The sequence below is a fragment of the Trifolium pratense genome, linkage group LG6 (assembly GCF_020283565.1).
Source record: "Trifolium pratense cultivar HEN17-A07 linkage group LG6, ARS_RC_1.1, whole genome shotgun sequence".
NCBI classification, from domain to species: domain Eukaryota; kingdom Viridiplantae; phylum Streptophyta; class Magnoliopsida; order Fabales; family Fabaceae; genus Trifolium; species Trifolium pratense.
Window position 1 is genome coordinate 18,038,207 of NC_060064.1, and position 23,812 is coordinate 18,062,018.

The 23,812-nt window shown below is 31.4% G+C and overlaps 3 protein-coding genes across 3 annotated transcripts; 1 reads left to right on the top strand and 2 right to left on the bottom strand.

Annotated features, from left to right (window-relative positions):
* Positions 1-317: 317 nt before the first annotated feature.
* Positions 318-7,277, top strand: LOC123892995. Its single transcript, XM_045942905.1, has 16 exons — positions 318-518; positions 618-711; positions 1,209-1,383; positions 1,475-1,580; positions 2,170-2,249; positions 2,883-2,909; positions 2,993-3,105; positions 3,908-4,021; positions 4,339-4,419; positions 4,518-4,582; positions 5,182-5,238; positions 5,351-5,422; positions 5,549-5,791; positions 6,206-6,321; positions 6,583-6,678; positions 6,834-7,277. The coding sequence occupies exons 1-16, from the start codon at positions 471-473 to the stop codon at positions 6,988-6,990; spliced, it is 1,644 nt and encodes a 547-aa protein (XP_045798861.1). The 5' UTR covers positions 318-470; the 3' UTR covers positions 6,991-7,277.
* A 201-nt stretch (positions 7,278-7,478) lies between these two features.
* Positions 7,479-8,770, bottom strand: LOC123892572. The gene is made up of 2 exons (XM_045942383.1): positions 8,421-8,770; positions 7,479-8,176 (listed from the first exon to the last, which is right to left on the bottom strand). Exons 1-2 carry the CDS (start codon positions 8,580-8,582, stop codon positions 7,811-7,813), a joined length of 528 nt encoding a protein of 175 aa, XP_045798339.1. The 5' UTR covers positions 8,583-8,770; the 3' UTR covers positions 7,479-7,810.
* Positions 8,771-13,527: 4,757 nt separating this feature from the next.
* On the bottom strand, positions 13,528-18,151 carry LOC123892428 (UDP-galactose/UDP-glucose transporter 2-like). Its single transcript, XM_045942209.1, has 7 exons — positions 17,661-18,151; positions 17,051-17,079; positions 16,654-16,855; positions 15,636-15,878; positions 15,135-15,236; positions 14,934-15,041; positions 13,528-14,013 (listed from the first exon to the last, which is right to left on the bottom strand). Exons 1-7 carry the CDS (start codon positions 17,787-17,789, stop codon positions 13,747-13,749), a joined length of 1,080 nt encoding a protein of 359 aa, XP_045798165.1. The 5' UTR covers positions 17,790-18,151; the 3' UTR covers positions 13,528-13,746.
* Positions 18,152-23,812: the final 5,661 nt, after the last annotated feature.

Consider the following 23,812-nt stretch of genomic DNA (forward strand, 5'->3'; position numbering starts at 1 on the left):
AAAATGGACAAAAAAAAATCCAGCCCAAACTCCCTTATAGATTTAGATCGCTATTTTTTATTGGACAAAACTTACATGCATTTCCATACATGCATTTCTTACTTTTCCTCTCACAAAGAGGTAGTTTTTTTTATTAAAAAATAATTTTCTTTTATTTTTTCAAAATGAAAAAACACAAATAACCACCTCTTTGTGAGTGGAAAAGTAAGAAATGCATGTATGAAAATGCATGCAAGTTTTATCTTTTTTTTATTATATATGGTTGTTTAGTCGATTAAAAAAAATACTTAAATAAAATAAATAAAATAAAACAAAACATTTCTAACGATCACAAGAAAATGGGCAAAACCAAAGATCTAAAAACAGAGCACATCAAATCAAAATCAAAATAAACAACAAGCTTTAAACCCTTTAAACCTTCACCTTTCTCCTATCAAAAAAGGCGCAAACCAAGAGTTGAGGAGGTAGCTATGGCGAACCCAGAAGCAAAGCTCGATACTTTCTTGCAATGGCTACAGGTTTCTTAACATCATTAAGCTTTGATACCATTCAATAATGAATTTTCAAAATGGTTTCCTTTGCCTAGTTTTTAATTTTGATTTTGGTCTTGAATACAGGCAAATGGGGTGGAGCTACGAGGTTGCAATATCAAGTACTGTGATTCCATAAAAGGGTTTGGCATCTTCTCTGATAAAGATGTTTCTGATGCTGGTAATCATGTGCTAATATCAATATTCTTGTTGTTTTGAATTTGAGATAATGTGCAATTCTATTAATATTGGATACTTGATTTAGGTCTTGTTTGGATAAATAGCTTCTTTAAGTGCTTATAGCATAATCGTTTATGGTATAAGTGCTTATTATGTATAAGTCATTTCTATAATAAAAGATAAAATAAAGAAAAATTGTGTTCATAACTAATCTAGAGCTTATAGAAATAAACTGAAAATGTTTACAAAAGCTCTAACAAACATTCTCACAAGTGCTTATGCCAATAAATAAGTTCAGACAAGTCATTTCAAACAGCTTCATACTCATATTGTATATGAAGCAAAGAAAAAGTCATTCTTCAGAAAACAGAAAAAATTTGAGATACTAATTGCCAGGTGTTCTTATGTGAAACAATTTTTACATTGAATAATGTTTATATCTCTGTGCCTTACTTTTTGAAAACAGAGAAAGTAATTTTGTTTTCTTTGAAAAAAAAGGGATTTTGTTGGTTGTTCCACTAGAGTTAGCAATTACTCCAATGAGGGTGTTGCAAGATCCTTTTCTAGGACCAGAATGTAGAGCATTGTTTGAAGAAGGAGATGTAGATGACAGGCTCTTAATGATGTTGCTATTGACGGTGGAGCGTTTGCGTAAGGGTTCTCTATGGAAGCCGTATGTATGGTTTATTTAATTTTACTTTATTCAAAACTACAGATTGTGTTGGGAGTTTCACTCACTTGTGGAGATCCTGAAATTTAATCAGGTACCTTGATATGCTTCCAACCACTTTTGGAAATACACTTTGGTTTAGTGAAGAGGAACTTCAAGAGCTAAGAGGAACAACATTATACCGTGCAACTGAGTTACAGGTAATAATAACTGTGTTGGTTTATGTGCTTTATATGTTTCCCAAAATTTTTAAAAATATTCCTTGTGATTGCTCTCCTCTGATGCTCTTGTCTATTTTCTTGAGTAATAATATTTAATTTGAAGTGGTCGTGTGCAGTATAATTTTTTACTTATCACTGAATCTTCCAGTGTTGTCAAATAAGAGCTATAGTGTAGTGGAATTTGAACAAATTTATTACTGTTCCGCGATATGTTATTTAGTACAAAGTTTTGTTAAATAGAGATTATTGTGGTGCAATAGTGCAGCACAGCAGTAATAGCGTAGCGGAATTTGAACAAATTGCTAATTTTTGCAATTGACAACACTAGAATGGTATAGGAGGAATTGCACTAGATACTATGTGAAAATTACATAAAACCCGAACATAGCTTTTCTAATATAATCTCCATGGTGTAATGGGAATCTAGCTTTTATTATGGCTGTTTCAACCTTTCAGGTGAACAAATTTAGTTTGTTTAATGAGGTTTGGGATAGAACCAGATGTTATTTCTGGCATTAACTTGTTTTCATCTTATTTAGGAGTATTTGATAACTGTCTTATCTTGCAGAAGAAAAGCCTGTTGAATTTGTATGAAACTAAAGTGAAGGATTTAGTGAAGAAACTTTTGAATGATGGAAATTCGGAGATGTACGTGTTGGGTAAAATTGTATTTTGTGTTTATTATTTTGCTTTTTTAAGCGGTTTATAATTGACATAGTATTACACCTATTGATATTTTGACATCTTAAAGTTTGACTTATTTAATGTAGGGTATATATGTCAATCACGTCAATTTGATTTTCAAATTGAGAAATACAGTTTTCGAAGTATAATTTACTAGTCAGTGTTGTCAAATATCGGCCATGGCGGATTTTTGGAAAACCGATATGGTAGTTTTGTAAAGGATGATGGCACAACGCTGTCATATGTTGGCTGGTATGTCAGATTTTTGGCTCTCCACCATGGTCTGCCATCCGCCCTCTGATAGAGTATGAAATTAGACTTAAATAAATAATTTAGGAATTTAAGTTGGTTTAGAATTTATATTAGTTGGCATTTTATTCGCCCTTAAATTCACCCTCGATAACATTGTTACTAGTACCACACTGCTTCACTTTACATTAAAGCCATTATTGCACTAAAAATTAAATGTTGCTGGCTATACAATGTTATATGTGAATAGTTGAAATGTGCTTTATTGATATTCTTTTGAAACAGCAATTTTTAAATTTTAAACGTACATTAACAATGGTTCTCTTGTGTGTGTCCTGTTTATTCCAGTGAGGTGTGCTTTGAAGATTTTCTTTGGTATGTACTTCTAGTGAATTTGTGTATGATTATGACTTCAACTAAATCTGTGGAGGTTGATATGCGACTTGCATTCATGCTAGGGCAAATTCAGTATTTTGGAGCCGCGCTTTGAACATTCCATTGCCACGTTCTTATGTATTTCCTGAGATGCAAAATGTTCATCAGAGTTGCACTCAAGAAGCTGATGAAAAAGGTCACTCCATCTCTCTCTCTCTCTCTCTCTCTCTCTCTATATATATATATATATATATATATATATATATATATATATATATATATATATATATATATATATATATATATATATGTGTGTGTGTGTGTGTGTGTGTGTGTGTGTGTGTAATGCTAATGCACACCCACTCAAAAATTAGAAGGTGTGCATTAGCAAGCTACACCTTTCTACTTATGACAAAAAAAACCATTTTCTAATTAATTTTTATTTTTTTTTTGTCATTTTGCAACACAACTCTTTTATTTCTCCTTGTCTCTATCCACCGCTCATGTGTTTAAACATTCACCACATGTATGTTTTCAAGAAAAAGAGCCATCAATGAACCATTTTTTCACTTCCATTATACTTCTTCCTCAATCCAATAATTTGAAACAATTTTCTCATGCTTTTAATATTTGTGTGTTCCATATATGCTTCCATTATGTCTTAATTTGTATGCATTTTTTTCATCTGGAGATCACGTTGCCACATTCAAAATTATTGCCTTTAATGAACAACAATCAGTTTCTTTCAGCAACAAGGTGATGGGTTGAAACTAGGAGAAATAAAAAAGTTGTGTTGAGTTGCAAAATGACCAAAAAAGACATGGATTTAATTACTTTTGAATAAATAGAGAATGGTTTTTTTGTCAAAAGTAGAAAGGTGTAGCTTGCTAATATGCACAGCACACCTTCTAATATATATATAAGGAAGTTTTGAGTTTAAACTGATATCTAAATAAGGAAGTTTAAACTGATGTCTAAATAAGGAAGTTTTGTTGCAGGAAACCAGGTTATAAAATCTGACGATCTAACTAAGGAAACAACACATAGCACAGTGCAAGGAGACACTGTTTGGGTTGAGGGTCTTGTTCCTGGCATTGATTTTTGCAACCATGGTAAATTAATGCTTGAAGCTATGACAATTTCACTTCACTATGTGCTTTTAAAATACATTCCTTGTTTTTCATTGATTGGAATCTGATTTTTTCCCCATTCTGACACCTCAATCAAGTACCTTATATATTTTGGTTATTATTTATCAATTTCCTGCACAGCATCGAAGTCCCTATTATCAAACAGCTGATATTTGTATGCATGTATATATGCATGTCGGGTTTTGTGCAAGGCTAAATTATTTTTCTTGCGATATATGGTAGATATATCAAATGCTTCATGAGAAGATGTTATTTACCTTGATTACATTGCCAATCAGATCTGAAGCCAATAGCAACATGGGAAGTTGATGGAACGGGCATAACAACAGGAGTTCCTGTCTCTATGTATCTTCTTTCGGGTAACATTCATTTGTGTTTTCAGTCTTGTAGTGTATGTGCATTTGATTTTGTACTAGTTAATATTAAATTCACGTCATTTCATTTCTTGGCTGTAAAGCTACACAAAGTCCCTCACAGATTGTTCAAGAAATTTCCATTAGTTATGGCAACAAAGGAAATGAGGTATTTTATATTCTATAGTTTACTTTTCTCTTCTCTTCTTTTGATTAAGCACTGTTGATTGAGTGAGAGCAGAGACATAATACTGTGAAACTGTGTGTCTTAATTACACAGTGTGGTGTATTATAGTGGATATTTAAATATATGCTCATGGGAATAAATATAAAAGATATCATTCCTATTTACATGATATGATACGATACGATACAATATTGCCTATATAATAATCCTATTCGATAAATATAAAGGTCCTAATATATTTTCGACAATAAACATAAGGCCTTATCATGAGTTTTCCTTGTGCTCAGTACCGGTTCAATGCCTTGCTGGCTGTTTATTCAAATTGACTGAACAAAAGGTTTAATAGAACTGGATTCATAATTTACTGGTCAATAAAATTTAATCAAGGCATTGCATCAAACACTAGACCTTTTAGCTTATTTGACTCGGCGTGTGAAATTTTGAATATATGCTTGCATATAATAGTTTACGAAATGCATGAGCCCAAATGGAGCTTTTGTTTTGTTGAAGGTTGATGTGTAAGTTACTTTGAAGCTTATTTCAAGTGTTACATGGTTTCCATATTTTTCCACTTGATGCAGGAACTTCTATATCTGTATGGTTTCGTCATTGATGGTAACAAAGATGACTACCTCATGGTAATGACTTACACTTGTATCTTGTGCACCAAGACTAAAATTTCTACTTAACATACTACTTCCATTCCTTAGCTGTTTCTGTTGGCATGATTCAGTTTCTATTGTCCCTCAGGTCCATTATCCTACAGAAGCGATAAATACTATTTCTTTTTCAGAGTCTAAAGGCCAGCTTCTTGAAGTGCAGGTATGCCAATAGTTGTTTATCTTCAACTTTATGCGATTCTTCTAAGAAGTCGCATATGATTTATTTTACCTATTTGATATTATCTATTGTATATTCACTTTCTGTTATTTTGGTTTGTGTTTACAGAATGCTGAAATGAGATGTCTTTTACCCAAAACTCTCCTGGATAATGGATTTTTTCCATTAGGCACCGAAAACAGTGGAGAAAATAAAAAGAGCAACAATGCTTGCAACTATAGTTGGAGTGGTCAGCGCAAGTTTCCATCTTATGTAAACAAGCTTGTTTTTCCTGAAAAATTTATGGCTACCTTGAGGACCATAGCCATGCAAGAGGATGAGCTTTTCAAGGTTTCGTCAATGCTAGAAGAGGTGCAGTTTTTATGCAACATTTTCTTTTTATGGTTCCCTTAATTAGCTCCAGCCTTAGTAACTGAAACTGCATTCTATCAAGATTTACCACATATATCCTGTCGTATTCATGACTTCACTGCTGCTAAGTGATGTGATTTTTTCTGCTACTTGGATAAGTAACTTAATTAAACACTTATAGCATAAGTGCTTATCATATAATTGGTTATACCATTAAATGATAAGCTAAAATTAGCCAATCCAAACAGACCATTGATATATAACACTCTGCTTTTTGCCAATCCAAGAATAGCATCTGAAAATTGTATGATGCATTTATCTTCAAAGACAAAATAGACCTGACAATTATGCTTTGATTTGAATTGCTTATTTTTAATTTCATCATTATTACAAGTTTTATTCTTTTACATGAAGCTTGTTGGACCTGAAGGGGAGAGGCAATTATCAGATACAGATGTCCAATCAGCAATATGGGAGGTTTGTGGTGATTCTGGAGCTTTACAAGTGCTAGTTGATCTTCTTCATGTCAAGTGAGTTCCATGAATTACGTAACACTAACAGTCGATTTTATCAGTATTTATCACTAACTATAACCTAAAATATATTTGGTGTCTTAATCCTACACTACATTCTTCTAATTGCAAATTGAGTATGCAAATGAAGTTGAATGTTCTTTTTTATATCCGATGTGCCATTTCACTTATTGAGGAAATACCGACAAACTAGAGTGCCAACATTGATGTATCTTGTGTGCGACGCCTAATTTATTTCATATTTTGACTGCATTTAAGGTTAATGGATCTTGAAGAGCATTCTGGAACTGAGGAAAGTGACTCTGAATTGCTCAAGAAGGCCCTTATAATTGATAGCCAGGAAGATAGTAAACAGTAAGCAATTATAAATTTTCATAAGCTCTGCATGTGCAGGATTTCTATAAATTATCATTTTTCAGCCAAAAAAATAAACTTGCCTTTCACACACTATTTTTCCTACAATATATTGTTGTCTTTGTAATACATTTTTCTTGATTTCCTTTGAGCAGAATGGCAAATGAGTCGGCAGAAACAAAGTTGATGACTAGAAACAAATGGTCTGCTATAGTATATAGACGAGGTCAAAAACAGCTAACTCGATTATTCTTGAAAGAAGCAGAACATGCTCTGCAGTTATCGATGAACGAAGAGATCAGTGTTCCTTAATAACCATGTCGCATTGTAAAGTCTTCTTCTTGTTACCTAACCATTAGTCCAAGTTAGATTTTTACTCATTGTTATTTATGTTTTTGGCCTCAATCATTTTTATCAGTTTACATGATTATTGGAAGGGTTATTTAGCTCCAATTCTTTAGAGTGGAAAGTTGATTCTGAAAAATGTCTGGCACATTTATTATTCTTATACTCCATTTGGCATGCCCTTAAAAATGAGGGTGAAAATGAAGTTTTATGATCAATAAGTAATATGAAGAACTTATTCTTGTTTTACCAAACTAATGTTGCCTATAGAGTTTGAATTTTCTTGAGAAATTCTTTTAAACATTTATTATTGAATACTTCGATGATCATTAGATTGAGATCAAACGGTGCAGAAAGTAAATAAAAGAGTTTAGATAAATGATTAAATTGGGAGAAAAATGTTGCAACAAAATTTGATAGTCCCTTTATATTTTATGCAAAGAGTATTACTCAAATCTATGATCTCACTGCTTGACGGGTACGTGTACTTAGGCACCCATAGGGTATATATGGGCATGAGTACAAAGAGTGTTACTCACGCGGATATGGGAATTGTTACGGGTATTTTTTCAAATTACGAGTATAGAGATAGGTACTGAACTACCCTACCCATACCTACTCATCGCCATCCCTATTTCAAGTGCATTTATAACCTGCCTAATAAAGATAGATATTAGACTAGAACTAAACATGTACAAAGTTTGGACTTTGTCCAAGGTGATTAGGCCAGTTTATACATCATTCATTGCCAAAGAAAGAGTCAAAGAGGCCATTGCTACTAATTAAGCTATAGTTTATCAACCTTCCCTACTAAATAAGCAGCAGCTCCTGCTATGACACCACTGAAAAGAGTAATAGCTGTTGTGAACACCATGTTTTGACCAGCAATCCTTGCCCTTGCCACACCAAGAACAGCAAGACCAAGTGCTGAAACAAGGCAAGCACTTACAAACTTAACCGACTCACTATCTGTAAATGGTATAAGGATGATGAAAGATAGAAGAGGTATTGAGCCAAAGATCATGAAAGATGTAAATGTGATGAGGCCATTCTTCCAAGGCTTCACTTCTTGGTCTGCTGGTAGAATTCCTTTGTCAGCTACCATTTTTTGGTCCACCAGTATGTCATTGTATTTTGTAAATATATTCACAACCTTGCACCAAAGTAAAAAAAAAAAAAAAGGATTAAACTGTTTAGAACTTAAACTATTTGCCATTTTATCTTCAACCGGCATTGAAATTGGCCCTACTTGTATAGCTTCCGGTAATAGAAATTGCATATTATACATAAACACTTTAGGCTATAAATACTTAATTAAGTTGTTTATCGAAAGAGGACTCCTAAAATGCGAAGATTTGAAACAAGGTACAAACATGGAAACGTATATACGTACGTACCGTGGCTGCATCATTGTAGTCCATCCCAAGAGATTGATAGTATCTAACTAAGTCTCTTTGTTCATTTCCCCTGCTATTTAAGACATCCCACTCTGTCACTCTCCTTTCCTCAATGATCACATCCCTCTCAGAGCTAGCAGACACTATGTCACCAAATCCCATTGATATTGCATCTGCTACTAGGTTAGCAAAGCCAAGAACCAACACATTCCCTGCATTCAAAGTGTAGCACACAAGTTAAAATGGGATCTAATCTCTTGCGATGAACATTTTCGGCAGTGAAATCTTAACTGTTCCTTTATAATTTGTACCGTCGAATGATATCTCAACTCCTCATTTATGATTTGTACCGCATGCAGTCAAAGTCAAATGGTATCTCAACAACTCATTTATGTCTGCCGCATGCGGTCATATTGTAGTAATCTTAATCATTCATTTCTTTTTTTCTCTCTTCTTAAATGCTTATTACTCTTTGTACATACATTTTTTTTTTTGAGAGAATCCAAATCCGAAAATCTCAATCCTGTTAAAATAACATGCACCCTTAATTGTCAATGGCATGAGAATCAACATTAATTGCAGACAAACATGATTGAATGTAGAAGACAATACTATAAATAAAACACATTGGGAATGCACCCAAAAGTGCTACTTGTCCCTTTTCACTAAAACTACACTTAAGATAATACTATAGTGCACTAAAACTCAAGCTAGATAATCAATAAGTCATTTACCATTACAATGCTTATGTTCTAAGAGATATTCTTAGAACAGTCAGTAATGATGTAATTTAACGCATTTTCAACAAATGAATAAAACTATTTTCTACTCTAAGGAGGGTGTAAATTTAGTTGCTACAACTATTTATCTTTAGTATAATGTTTTAGTAAATTTAATATAATATAGTTTTTAGACCAAAAATATTAACCCTACTGATAATTTACGTCTGGATCCACCCCGGCCATAAGCTTGAATTGGATCATATATATAACAACACTTGAATCATTTTATTTTTGATAAAAAGAAAAAGTAAGAGACAAATAATTAGATATTTACAACAAATGTCCCAAAGGGCAAGTAGATTTTAACTTTGTCTTCTTGTTTTTTTTGGGGTCTAATAACTTAATTGACTAGACTCACACACAATAGGTGTGAAAAAAAAGGAAAATCTGGAGTTTGAAATCTCTCCAATAATGAGAACCTGGTGGGAGCCAACTTAATTTGTCATTTCTTTTTTTTTTTTGGTAGAATTTGTCATTTCTATTTTGCTATGACATGTATACAAGAATATTTAAATATACACATTGGGAAAATTTATCATCCCACTACCCACTTTCTCACCGCATCTCTGGAAATTCTATTTTTGCCCTTCAAAAAATTCGGAACGTGTTTTCCGAATTTTTTTTAGTTCAAATTTAGAAAAAATTCGAAAAACACATTTCGAAGTTGTTTTTGAAGGCAAAAAAAATTCGAAAAACACGTTCCGAATTTTTTGACCAAGAGTAAAAATGGAATTTTCACGGGTGTGATGAGAAAATTTCGCACATTGGTTCCATTCTGCATGGAAATTTTGTCGGCACAAACTACAAATTTTTGTTCTTGAAAAGGACAAACATGCTGTAACAACGTACCATAACATCATTAAGCACTGGATTCCATTTTCTTTCAATAATTTAAAAGAGAAAGGCCTTTATGTTGAAGTACTCCACAACTTCAATCTCAATTCATGGCTTTGTTTACACTACATATGTTGCTTTTTTATAAGTCACTTTTAGATTATTTTAAATAATAAATATAGATCAGATACATCAAGTATTTAATGAATCTACAAATTAATCCTCCTTTCGTTTTTTGTGTCGTTTTATATCACTGTATACATGTTAATGTTAATCTGCAATTTGATCACAAATATCTTTAATTATCCATTATAAAAGATTATAAAATTTTATATTTTAAAAATATTCGTCGAGACAAATAAATAACATATGCTAAGATTTATTTGTATATACTCCCTCCGGTCCTTTTTATAAGGAACACTTTGAAAAAATTACACAGACCAGGGAAGCACATTTAACATAGTTATTTTCATTTAATACTCTTACAAATTTAAATTTATTTCATGTATACCCTTATTTAATTACTCTTTATTCAAGTAACTTATTTATTTTTAAATTATCTCTCATAATAAATAAGGGCATAAGTGAAATTGAACATTTAAAACATTTGAAAATTGGTCAAAGTTTCTTATAAAAAAGACTAAATTTTTTTTTCCAAAATATTCCTTATAAAAAGAACCGGAGGGAGTATTAATAAGGATTTACAATTAAAATAAAATGGATTATATGAAAAGTGCATAATGGTTAAAAATAGCAAATAGCATTTAATTGATGAGTTTATGGTGAATAATTTATAAGCTAATTTATAACTCTATATATACCTTTATACAAAGAAGATATACAATTTTTTTGTGTGAATTTTTCATAATACCATTACCACCAACAATATCTTTGACGTTTTTCTTATTAAGAGTAAAAATCTTTTATGAACAAACTCACCATAACATAAAACATTTTTGTTTACATAAATTTGCATAATAGACACGTACAAACGCGGAACCAGAGGAACTGTACTAGCTGAGATTGAGGAAATGAGAGAAAAGCAAGTGATAATGGCATCAAGCCCTCCATAAACTACGCTCTTTACATATTCTCCTCTCCAAGGTTCTTTTGGTCTTTCACTTTTCCTTTCTAAATCACCACCACTATCTTCATGGAGGAGCCTTGTGTTGTTATTGCCACCACTCTCATCCATTACAACTCAAATTTTTTTTTAATTATTAAATTTTTGGAACTTTGTGGTTGTGGTAAATTATGGCAAGTACTTGCAATGTTTTCTGTTTTCACAGTGATGAACAATTTCATGGTTTATTCTTTTCTCTTTCTTTTTTTCTTTTTGTTTACGTTTATCAAAGTGTCACTTTACTCGACAAAATATATAAAATTAAAATCAAAGTTTCCGTAAAAAAATATTAAAATCAAAGTGTCACTTTGCATGTTGGTGAATTAACACGTAGCCAATCCTTTAAAAAAAAATAACAAACACGTAGCCAATGAGTGCGATTTTTGTTTGGCAAATGCTAAATAGTGCCTCAGGAGCACTTGTTAAGGATTTAAATTTAAAAAGTTTTACTTGAAAATAGTGTAATCAATACAACAAAAATCTATATTTTGATGTTTTCCATGCACAACTTTTATTTTATTTCTTCTTTTAGTTTCTTAACTAGTGTCCCGGGGCACTGGTCAGCAAGACCTTTCTGTTTTCATGGAACGTTGTTGACACGTTTTAGTGAATTACCACATGGCCACCGTCTAGCTGTAAACTGCCAGAAAGAAAAGAACGTAACAATAAATATCTTAGTCACACACTGCGGTCAATAAATATTGGAATTTTTTCTAACAAAATGTTTTATCATTAAACCAAATATAGTGACTTAAAAAATATTGTAATTTAATTGAATTCTTTTATCTTAGTATTAACATTAAGAAAATGCTAATTAGTGCGATAAGGACAAGCTCGGGCCAGCCACATGTCCTGCGATAGTGAGGCTCTAAAAAATGAAGGACTAAAATTTGTTTTTACACGGTGGTAGTAGTATTAGTAAATTAATGGGCGTAGAATTAAACACAAAATAACTGAAGTTGTTCTGTATGATTTTTATTTTTTAGCAAATCAAACACATCTTTTTTGGATCTTATGTAATAAATATATTTAAAATATAAAAAATGCTAGTTTTGATGCAAAATTGACCTTTTTTTAAGCTCGTCCCGTTGACACTAGTTAGTATGATCCTTAACGTTATTTTTTTGGTGAGGCTTCTCCTGCTCTTTGATAATTTGAAATATTTATCCAACAAATAATAAGAATAAAATCACATAAATAAATTTGCATGTAGTATAACTAGTAACTTTTAATTAATTTTTATTTAAGATATTATGACTTGTTCTTGTTTGTCGTCAGATAAACGCTCCAAAATTATGAAAATACCTATCTTTTCTTATAACCAGGAATAGCACTTTTAGTTCTAAGAAACAAATGGGTCAATGGTGGTATATTCTCTTCATAATATAAACAATGTTGATGGCAGCTCTCTTTCCGGAGAACAGGTGGTATTATGAGGAATAATAATGGCCAATGATTATTGAATTTCTTTGATTTTTGTGGTATCATTTACTTGATGGTAGAGTTATCCTCCATCTGTTACAAAATATAAGCAAAAATGGGTCAATAAAAGTTAATGTATCTGAACTAAATTTTAAAGCACATACATCAACTTTTGTTGACTATATATTTTGGGACGGAGGGATTATATCATTTTTCGTGGCTTGTATGACTTATAATGTTGGTCACAAGAAATATTATTATCGAGTCAGGGACTAAAATGAGTGTAGTATAATTTTTTTAGGGACTAAAAATTAAGTTAGGATTAAACTTAAAAGATCATTATTTTATATGAAAAAAAATATATTTAGCCCTGACATAATATATATGTATATATATAGGGAGGGGTCAAATTACACAAATGTAACATTTGAGTAATATTACACAGCTCAATAACACTTTAATGAATACAAATTTTACAAAATTCACCGCTGCATTGAAAGCTTATATCATATGGATAAATAAATAATTATTATTGAATGCTAGTGTAAAAATAATTTGTAATAATTAACATAAACATATCCATTAAAATTTAAACCTATGTTATTCCATTAAAAACCAAAATAATACAATTGGTGTTTTCATCATAATTTTGAAAGCTTTCTCTTAATTTATCAAAAATAATAATAATTTTGAAAGCTAGCTATATATGTTACCATCCTACTAATTAACATAGTTGCAACTATACATGGGTAATTCTCTCCTATAAAACTCTATAAAAGAGTTGAAAAGATGAGAAAATAAAAAACAACAGCAAATTAAAATAATAATCTCATATATTCAATTTTGTTATCTTGATAAATTTTTGTGATGTTCTCAACATGCTTAAATCCTATTCAAAGTTTGCTTTTGAAGGAACAAGCTCAATTATTGTCCATTAAAGAGCACATAGGAAAAAGTGTACTTATATTTAAGCTGTGGATAAAGTAAATTTTTTTATCTAAAAGGCATTCAATAAAAATTTGTATATTGAACATCAAATTACACTTATTTTCTTTTTCCTTTAACATGATATAAAAATGAGAAAGAAAATATGAAATTTAAAATAATGACAGAAAAATAAAATAAATAAATAAAAAAAAAATTGCATTGACAACATTTAAGCTAGCTAGACCAAGGGCCTCCTTTCATCATCTTCACCTACAGAATCCTGCAGTTCCCCCAACTCTTCATCAGCAGTAGTAGATTTTGCAGTATTGGTTTTTGGAGATGAATTTAAGGCTCTCTTAGTGATTATAGGTTTGTTTTCAGGCAACATCTTCAATGTGATACCCATAGCTATGAGTATTAGTCCACTCCCATGTTGTTCTGTTAATGGTTTTGTAAATATCAAGTATGATAGTAGCAATGTCACTGCCTTTCTTGCTGTTGTTATCTGTCATTGAAGAAATCAATGAATTGAAATAAGTTAATATTACATACATTATGTGACAAGAATTGAAATTTCATCTCATATACAGTGCTCATACGTTCCGTAAGCATAACTCAGATAGTAAAGGGCACAGGTTTGAACCGACAACTCTCCATTTCTCAGCACTTAGGCTATGTTTGGATTGGTGGTAAAGGATGGAATGGAATGGAATGAAGTGGTAACTAACTAAGTTCCATTGTTTGGATTTACAAAAAATAAATGGAGTGGAATGGAACACAATGGAACTCATTCCATCCTATATCATCCAATCTTCTAATTTTCTTTTCCCTCCAAATTGGGGTGTATGCAATGGAATGAATATTTATAAAATATATCCAAACAATGGAATAATATCTTTACTCCATTCCGCTCCGTTCCACTCCATTCCATTATGTTCCATTCCGCTCCATTCCATTTTGTACCACCAATCCAAACATAGTCTTAGTGTGTGTGTGTGTCTGTGTGTGAGTTTCGCCATTAGGCTATTTGAAGCCAAAAAATAAAATAAAAATATGGTGGTATGACAAATTAATTTTTAAGATTTTCATCTCATTGTATCGAATTAACAACTTCAGTTATGATTGAATCGAGAACCAAAGTTTAATCCATGACTAAAACAATATTTGGACAAACTTTATTTACTTCTCGGCCGAGCTCAGAGTTATCAGGGCAATTCAAATTCAAGTATTTAATAAAGATGCACAAGGTCAATGAGGGACAGGACATATTGAAATGAGGAATAAAAGTGTGTTTATGATGGTCATTTAATAGCATTTATGATGCACAAGGTACTTGTTTTTTCATATTAATGTTAGGGACAGTACTACAAACAATGGTCCAAACTGACATATTGAGATGAGGAATAGCTTGTGATAGTAATTTACCATGGCTGTAGTGGCAGCACCAAAAAGGGCAATGAGAGAGAGGACAGAAACTTGACCTATAAATGTAGCCATTGCTTCAAAGACTAATACACCATACACATAGGGATGCTGCAAGGACAAGAAAAGTGTGATTCTATTGATAAGAAAAAGTGTAGAAAGAAAAAAGAAAGAAAAAAAAGGAGCTGTTTATTCCAAATTTACCTGTGAACATGAAGTCCATGCTTTGAATAATTCTCCTGTAAAAAGCATAGGTGGGATTAAGAAAGGTAATCCCACTACTGTAGAACAAAAGAGCATCTCCATCTGTGTTAACAACAAAAAAGTGTCACAATTTTAATGTAGGCCTTGTTTTGGATAAACAACTTTGTTAAATTTAGATGCTTTCGTTTAGCATAAGCACGTGTGCTTATGTATAAGTTATTTCTCTAACAAAAGATAAAATGATGTGTGTTTGTCTTATATGTTATAACTTGTTTTCATAAGTTAACTTGTAACTTATAGAAATAAGACAAAACAACTTATAAGTTTTTTCAAACGGTCTCACAAGTACTTTTATATCAGTAGATAAGATTGAAAAAGTCAATCCAAACAGAACTTTATTCCCTAAACATGCATTTTATATCAAAATTTTCTAATGATGTAAACGATCGGAAATTTGGTATGGAAAAGCAAACAGATGAATAGGAAGTAATTGAAAATCACCTGTGTGGTATCAGGATTCATAGTAAAGATTGCTTCTTGAAGATTTCCAAGAAAAGAATCCATAACCAAAGCACCAGTTATCATAACAACACCAACAACACTGAAATTAGGTGATGTATGTGCATCTGCTAGCGTGAATAAGATCAATCCAACTACCAAGAGTACTGCAGATAGATATTCATGAATTGGATACTTCCTTCTCAGACCAGGAATAAAGGCACCCATTATCATCACTGGCAGAACCTATTGCATCAAAAAATTGTTCGATTATATTGGATTATTCAATGTTCACTTATGACTTAACAAGTGTCAAATAGTTTGAAATTTTCAATTATAAGTTTGCTAAATTCAATTATAAGTTGTGAAATAGTGGTTTTAGGATAACAGAATTTGGAGAAACGGATATTGTTTTGCGACATGCAATTTAGTATAAAGTGTTGTCAATTGCAGATTGTAGAAAATAGCAGTTTGTTCAAATTCCTATGCAACAATGATATAGCTGCTATTTCACAATATTTTGTGTTAAATAGCGTATCGTGGAACAAAACAGTATGTTCGATTCTTCTATGCAATCTATGCCACTATTTAACCACCATGTGTTAAACTGCAGATATAGTGGTGCTATAGTGTTTATGAAGCACGGACACAGACACCGGACACGACGCGGTCACCGACACGTCGACACCGATAATAATTTAAGAATATGACATAATTCAATGTAATCATAAGTGTCAGTGTCGTGTCAGTGTCCGACACCGACGCGTGTCCGACACCGGGACACGCCTAATCTAAGGAGTGTCCGTGCTTCACGGTGTAGCGGAATTTTAGAAAACTGCTTTTTCTGCAATCGGAGATTAACAATATTGTTCAAAAATTGACGTAAGCACAAAAAGTGAACCGTGTGATTCCATGTCTTTCAAATTAATATAACCGATTGAAAACAGTATCCTTCAAAAATGGGTAAAGTAAAGGTAGGTGCTTTCTTTTGTCTATGCACTATTGTGCTTTTTTAAGTTACCTTAGTGGATTTAAACATAATTTGTGCAGGGTAATTAAGAAAAGCCAAAGATCCCTTTGTTAGGCCATGTGAACCCATAAGTACAGCAGAAAGCTTCACATAAGTTTTCCATGGGTTCACCATTTGCTTGCTTGTGAAACCTTGGAGGTAAATCAGAAAGAGGTAAACAAATCCTTGAATAAATGTGAAGTACCAACCATAGCTGAAACAAGAAAACCAAAATAAAAAATCAATCATTTTTTTTTTTGGCTTTCACCACCAGTTTAATCTGGTTCCGGGGTCACTACTGGTATCAAGTGGTTTCAGCCCCCTCCCGATAAAAAATCAATCATTTGTTTAAGTAGTTGAAAGCTAAAAACTAGTAACAAATTAAACAGTAACAGGTTATGAAATTCACCTGAAATGGAGCCTGTTATACACATATTCCTGAAAATCAAGCAAATGAGAAAACAATTAATACCAAATAACAGATTAATAACTTCACATTAATCCAGAATTCAATGTCCAACTAAAACAATCATTATTGGCTGGCCAGCCAGACTTTACTTGTCTACAGGCCGAATTCCGGATTAACAGAATCCTTCCCCTCGGAACCGAAGGGTTAAATCCAAAAAAATGAATTCATATCATCATATATATCAAACAAAATCTATTAAGATTAGAAGAAAAAACAATGAAAAATTTGAAGTATAAGTTTCATACAAGAAACCATGGAGATTATACAAACTATAGTTCTAATCCTGGAAAATTAACATTAAGCTACTGAGTATGAAAGAATAAAAAGGGAAAAAATATTGAAGAAATTTATCAAAATCAATCAAAACAAAATTCAACTTAACCCCTTTCTACACAAACAAACAAATAAAAAAACACAAAAATTGTGTTTATTTTTTTATTTGTCTATATTGAAGCACAATTCAATTGAAAAAAATTGTAAACAACAAAGATTACATAAACAAAACAGAAAAGAATTCAAGAAAACAAAAAAGACAACAGAACATGTATACCTCGCAGATACCATTAACAAGATATCCAAAGAAGAATCCAGATGAACAAATGAGGAATTGTTGCCATCTGGGTCTGTCAGAGAGTGAAATTCCAAACAAACTACGACCCTGTTCTTCCTTCATTACCATTCACTAACCCCTTATTTTTCTTTAAATTTGGAACCAACCCAAATGAAAAAATTGGATTTTGGAACAAACCCAGAATCCAATTCAATAGAAAGATTATATTTTTGAAACTCAAAAGTTGCTCAAATAATGAGAAGCATTTTAGGCTAAAAAATTTGCATGTTGACTTTAAGCAAAGAAGAAGAAGAAGAGAGAGTTTAGTGGTGGCACAAAATGGAAACTTGGTTTAATAGTCCTAATGAGGCATATTTTTATGCATGGAAAATTTAGAGAGAGAAAGTAAGGAGAGAGAATGGAGCGTGCGTGGGTTTGTGCGTTTCTTACCATAGAATTTATGGTGTGCTGTACTGTGAATGTGTTTATGTGTAATGCTGATTCTACGCAAAGGTGGAATTAATTGTAGGATAGAAATGGATATTGATCGGATGCGGTCAATGACTATGGCGGCATGCAGTTGGTAAATCACAGCCGTTTGATTATAATCGGATGGTTCAGAGTTTAAAGTTAAAATATTTATATTTTATAAAACTAAATCTGCACTAAGATTTGAGTCGTCCGATTTTCATCAAACGGTTCAGAGTAACTGACTGCAGCCTGACTGCACCATGACTGACTACTATGAATCCAATTCAGTAATAAGTACTAGATATTTTTAACTTATAAATATACTCCCTCGGTCTTAATACTACCTCCGACCCTAATTATAAGACCATGTTTCATAAAAATGTACTATTATCTATTTTATTTTGAACATACTTTTTTAATAATATATAAATATAAATATTAACATATAAGATATGTTCAATTTGTTTTGATCAGTATTTTCAAAATATTCAATTTTTATAATTTTTACTAATAGATAGTTAAAAATATTAGTGATCAAAATTGTGCATTGGCGTACGTGTGGTCAAACAGGGTCTTATAATTTTTTTTTAAATTAAACAGGATCCTATAATTAGGGACGAAGGTAGTATATAAGATCTCTTTTCAAATTTTTTTTTTTTTTTTTGAAATGCTCTTTTCAAAATTTTGTTGTTCCATTTTGTAAGAATATTTTTGAAGTTCAATGTGCATTAATTAAATTTTTCACAAAAAACCCCTAATTAAATGAAGAGTAATAAAGAGACCATTATTTCTATATCTTAATAGTTGAAAGATAATTTTGGAAACAAAATGTTTATTATTAACAGATTTAATGCAAAAACAATTTTTCTTAATTTTTGTGCTTCGGTGAAAGAGATCTTATATTAGGACGGATGAAGTAATTGAGTTGATAACTACAGTACAAAGCAATATTATCAGGAACTGCGATTGAAACATTGAGTTTAACCTGATTAAATCTGTAAAGTTTTAGAGATTTTTTCTGTTCAAAACATCTTTGAAGTTAAGTAGAGATTTTTTTTTTCTCAAAAAGATCAGAGATTTTCTATGCATAAATAGGAAAATATTAGATATTTTGATTTTCTTGTTGAAAAAGTCTTTCGTATTCTGTTTGAATGAGGAGAAGACTCGCAATTTAATATTTTAATTAGAAAAAATGGAAAAGTGTTTAAGTTTTTGTACAGTCTCTCTTTATGCATGGGAAGGATCTTAAAGGATCAAAATTTGGAAGTTTTATCTTGCATAATGGAATCAAAGATCTTTAACTTTCACGTATGTAACCGATAAGTTCTTAAAAAATTTAAATAATAAATAGGTCTTTAAATTTTTTAGGTACCAAATAGGTCTTTAAGTTTTTAATTTATTGCATTGTTACCCTTCTAGCGTCCGTTACAAAAACAGTAACATAATCGTTAACTTGCACAAAAGTTATTTTTTTTATTTTGAAGTTAAAATGTAGTGTTCACTACCACCTCACTAAATTACTTCAGCATTTTTATAATGAAGAATAACTTAGAATAACAGTGCAATAAATTAAAAACTTTAAAAACTTATTTATTATTTAAAAAAAATTAAAAAATCTATTTATTACAAACACAAAATTTAAAGGACCTGTAGAGTCTACATGCAGAAAAAATGACAATTACCATTAGAAATTCTCGTGCATATAATTATGTGGTCTCGTGTTGAAACCATAGTAAATGTGTTTAATTTAATAATTTTCCGAAGAAATTTTTTAATTTAAGGTTTATTTATTAGTAAATTATTTAATTATTTTTTTTGAAGGAAAATTATTTAATATTTTGTTAATACTTTATTAGTAAATTATTTAATATTTTCTTATTATTACTAGAAGAGGAATTGGCCAGCTACACATACAAGGGCAGTTATGTCATGTGGACTTCATGCAGATATTTCATGCTCCTAGATAGGGGCTAGTGTGTATTTAGGAATGAAATTATTTAGGCAGGGTCCTTTCAGTTTTTACTAGCATGACCCCCTTTTTAACTTTTAGTATTAAAAAACCAGATTTCTTTTTTCTTTAATGAACAAATAAAGAAACAGATTTTTTTTTACCCAATATATTTTGTTCAGTTGAATAAGAAAGGACTATTTTGGTATTATAAGGAAAATATGTATTATTAGGCCATCCTTTTCAAAATACAGAATCAAATTTGGAAATACTCTCTTTGTCAATTTATATGTCACTCGGCCATTAAAAGAAATAATTATAATTATACGTCGCTCTCAATGGCTCCAATACACGTTCTTCTCAATTTGCCTTTATACAAAGGATTCTAAGATATTTAAGAAGGCAAATGCTAAATAGTGCCTCCGGGACACTCTTTAAGTCCTTAAATAGTAAGTTTTTTATAGAATTTTTATGGAAATGCGTAAAGTCAACGCATTGGAAATTGAAGTGTTTAATTTTTTGAATAAAAAGTTTCTTTTAATAGAAGGCTTAAAGAGTGCCCCGGGGGCACTCGTTAGCAATACCCATTTAAGAACCCTTAAATTATGTTATATTACGAAATATTTTCTTATATACCATGTTGAAAATTTTATTTGTATATTTTAAAATTTATTTTGGAATTGTATATTTGTAATATTTGGAATGAAATTAAATAGTGGAAGTTTCTAGTAAAAATTTATTTAGTTTAATGTGAAAAATGAAAGGTGTCCCAAAGAATTAGGGTTGAAAATTAGGTAACGGGTTGAAAAAAATATTATAAAAAAAAATACAAAACTAATAAACAAATTTTCCTTTAATTGACGAAGATTAGTTAACTAAGAATTAGTAAAATTTTCCAACATGTGCGGTGCAAAAATTATGCTTATTATAGGCGCAAAACAGTTTTTTTAGAAGGCAAACGTTGATTGACACGCATAAATTAAGAATGTGGGTTGGCTTATTATAGGTGCAAATAAAAAAAAATTAGCAACCAAACATTGATTGATACGCATATATTAAGATTAATTGATAGCAAAATTAAGAATGTGAGCTAGCTTATTATAGACGCAAATAAAAAAAAAAATTAGCAACCAAACATTAATTGATACGCATAGATTAAAGTTAATTGATAACAAAATTAAGAATATGGGTCACTCAATAAAAGAGGGAAAAAATGATAATGATGTGAAATAAATTTATGTCATATATGTGAGGGTTGGGAGATGAGATTCCTAACGTTAATCACAATTAAAAAACATGTTTTAGTGGTTGAAAGATTTTATTGTATGCAATGGAGACAGGTTCGATTCCCATGTTAGACAAATTTGTATTTTTTTTAATATAAAACAATAGTAAAAAGAGAGGAAAAAAAATAAGGTTTAGGGTTAGCATTTCGGAACAAACTTAGAATATAAGAGATATTAAGAATTAATAATATATAGTAAGAATTAATATATCCGGTTAAAAAAATAACTCTTGTGATTTCTCATCGATTCTAATAGTGTATGTATATATATCAACGTGTAACATTACTATATATTATTAATCTATATATTATAATAATATATACAAATAGTATCTATTATAGTAACGTTACTATATATATTATTAATCTTTATTTTTAATAGTAATTTCTTATTAGGTCTAGTGTGGTTAATTAAGAGGGTTAAAAGATGAGATTTCCTAACATTAATCACAATTGAAGCAAATGTTTTAGTGGTTAAAAGATTTTGTTGTAAGCAAGGGTGGTAGGTTCGATTCTCATGTTTGACAAATTTGTATTTTTTTTAATATAAAGCTGCATTAAAAAGAGCGGCAAAAAAAAATTAGGTTTATAGGGCTAGCTTGGCGGAACAAGTAACGTTTAAAACTCTTATTGAGAGTTTACCTTCCATTTGAATCTCACAAGACTCGAGAGATTAATCTCTACAGTTACACACAAAAGATATTTGGTTTACGCAACAATGAAAAACGGGACGAAAGCTCAAAAAACAGAAATTACAATACTACTCAACGAGAGTAAGACACACTTATAATATCATCTTCTAAAATCTGCACTAACCGAGAATATGATTGGTGATAAACTAAAAGACCAATACCACTGAAGTAGTCAATGTTGGCCATGATTAAATAAGTTTTTTGGTCTCTAAATTTTATTTTTTTTTCTTTTTGTCTCTTTAGAAAACTTTAATCAATTTTGGTCCTCAAATTTATTTTGTGACGACTTTTGATATCTGCTTTTATGTCAACATAAATATCTTGGAGGCTATCTCAAAAATTTCTGTTTGCCTACATGAGAACATTCCTGATGGTTATACTTGGAAGGGAAATTTGGATGGTATTTATTCAGCGAAAGCAGGATATTCTTGGGTCAAAAAATCAAACTCAATGGCCGAGATTGATGAGTTATCGTCTTGGAAGTGGCTTTGGAGGATTCCAGCACCAGAAAAATTTAAATTCTTTTGTTGGACAGCTTGTCATAATTCTCTCCCCACAAGAACAATGTTGCACAAGCGAGGTATGTTAAACTATGATATTTGTCCCCGATGCACTACTTGCCCAGAAAGCATTTTACACTGTCTTAGGGATTGTCCCTTCTCGAGAAAGATATGGTTGTCCATCGGTTTTGAGAATATTAACTTTTTCATGGAACAAAATATCGTTACTTGGATCCGAAGAGGCACAACTAGTGGTAATAAGCAGATGTTTATGGCGGCTTGTTGGTGGATTTGGAGAGCAAGGAACAAATTGTGTTTGGCCAACGAGATTACCCCCGCCGCTGCGGTGAAAATTCAGATTTATAACTCTGCAAGTATCAACTCCAAAGTATTTGGTCATCAATCAACAGACGTGATTACTGAGCAGTGGGTATCGTGGCATCCAGAGGAAGGAACTGCCGTTATCATCAATGTTGACGGGAGCAGCTTAGGGAACCCAGGGCCATCAGGTTTTGGTGGAGTTTTGAGACACTCAAATGGTAAATGGATCTATGGATTTGCGGGGACTATTGGAATTTCTACAATCCTTCATGTAGAACTACTTGCTATTTATCATGGTTTGAAGGTGGCTTGGGACCAAGGATACAGAAATATAGTTTGCTATTCTGATTCAACTCTCTCTATTCAACTTATTGGAAGAGATGTAAACCCCTGACATCACTATGCATCAATTTTAACCAACATCAGAGACCTGGTGAAGAGGAACTGGAGCATTGGCTTCAAGCATACTAAAAGAGAAGCCAACGCCGTTGCAGATCTTCTAGCAAAGGCAGGTGCATCAGGCACAGACGCATGGACTGAGTTTAGAGAACCCCCACCCGCAGCTATCCCCCTCCTTCAAGCGGACGCGGCACGGGTTATGTTTGCAAGGATCTAGCTTTATTTTTTCTAGTATGCTGTTACTGTTTCTTTTTCCTTTTTTTTTCTCCTTTTTGTTTCTCTTTCATCTACCAATAAAACATATATGTATTATCCTTTAAAATTTTGAATTATTTTTACAGTTATATTTAGTACATTATATAAATATAAAAGTTTAGAATTTTTTAATAATGAATGAATTAATCTCATTCTGGCTTGTTCAAACAAAATAATAAATGAATTAAATATGATTTTTTAAGTTTTTGACTAAAAATTATTCATATTTAAGTCATCTCTTGTTAAAAAATTCTAAATATTTGTAGTTGAGATTCTTAGAA

Coding starts and splice junctions, on each gene's coding strand:
- LOC123892995 (XM_045942905.1), top strand. CDS start 471: ATGGCGAACCCAGAAGCAAAGCTCGATACTTTCTTGCAATGGCTACAG. Junction 4,583..5,181: donor ATGGCAACAAAGGAAATGAG/GTATTTTATATT, acceptor CACTTGATGCAG/GAACTTCTATATCTGTATGG. Junction 5,239..5,350: donor ACAAAGATGACTACCTCATG/GTAATGACTTAC, acceptor ATTGTCCCTCAG/GTCCATTATCCTACAGAAGC.
- LOC123892572 (XM_045942383.1), bottom strand. CDS start 8,582: ATGGGATTTGGTGACATAGTGTCTGCTAGCTCTGAGAGGGATGTGATC. Junction 8,177..8,420: donor ACTACAATGATGCAGCCACG/GTACGTACGTAT, acceptor CTTTGGTGCAAG/GTTGTGAATATATTTACAAA.
- LOC123892428 (XM_045942209.1), bottom strand. CDS start 17,789: ATGGTAATGAAGGAAGAACAGGGTCGTAGTTTGTTTGGAATTTCACTC. Junction 15,042..15,134: donor CATGGACTTCATGTTCACAG/GTAAATTTGGAA, acceptor TTGTCCTTGCAG/CATCCCTATGTGTATGGTGT. Junction 14,014..14,933: donor GTGCTGCCACTACAGCCATG/GTAAATTACTAT, acceptor CTTCAATGACAG/ATAACAACAGCAAGAAAGGC.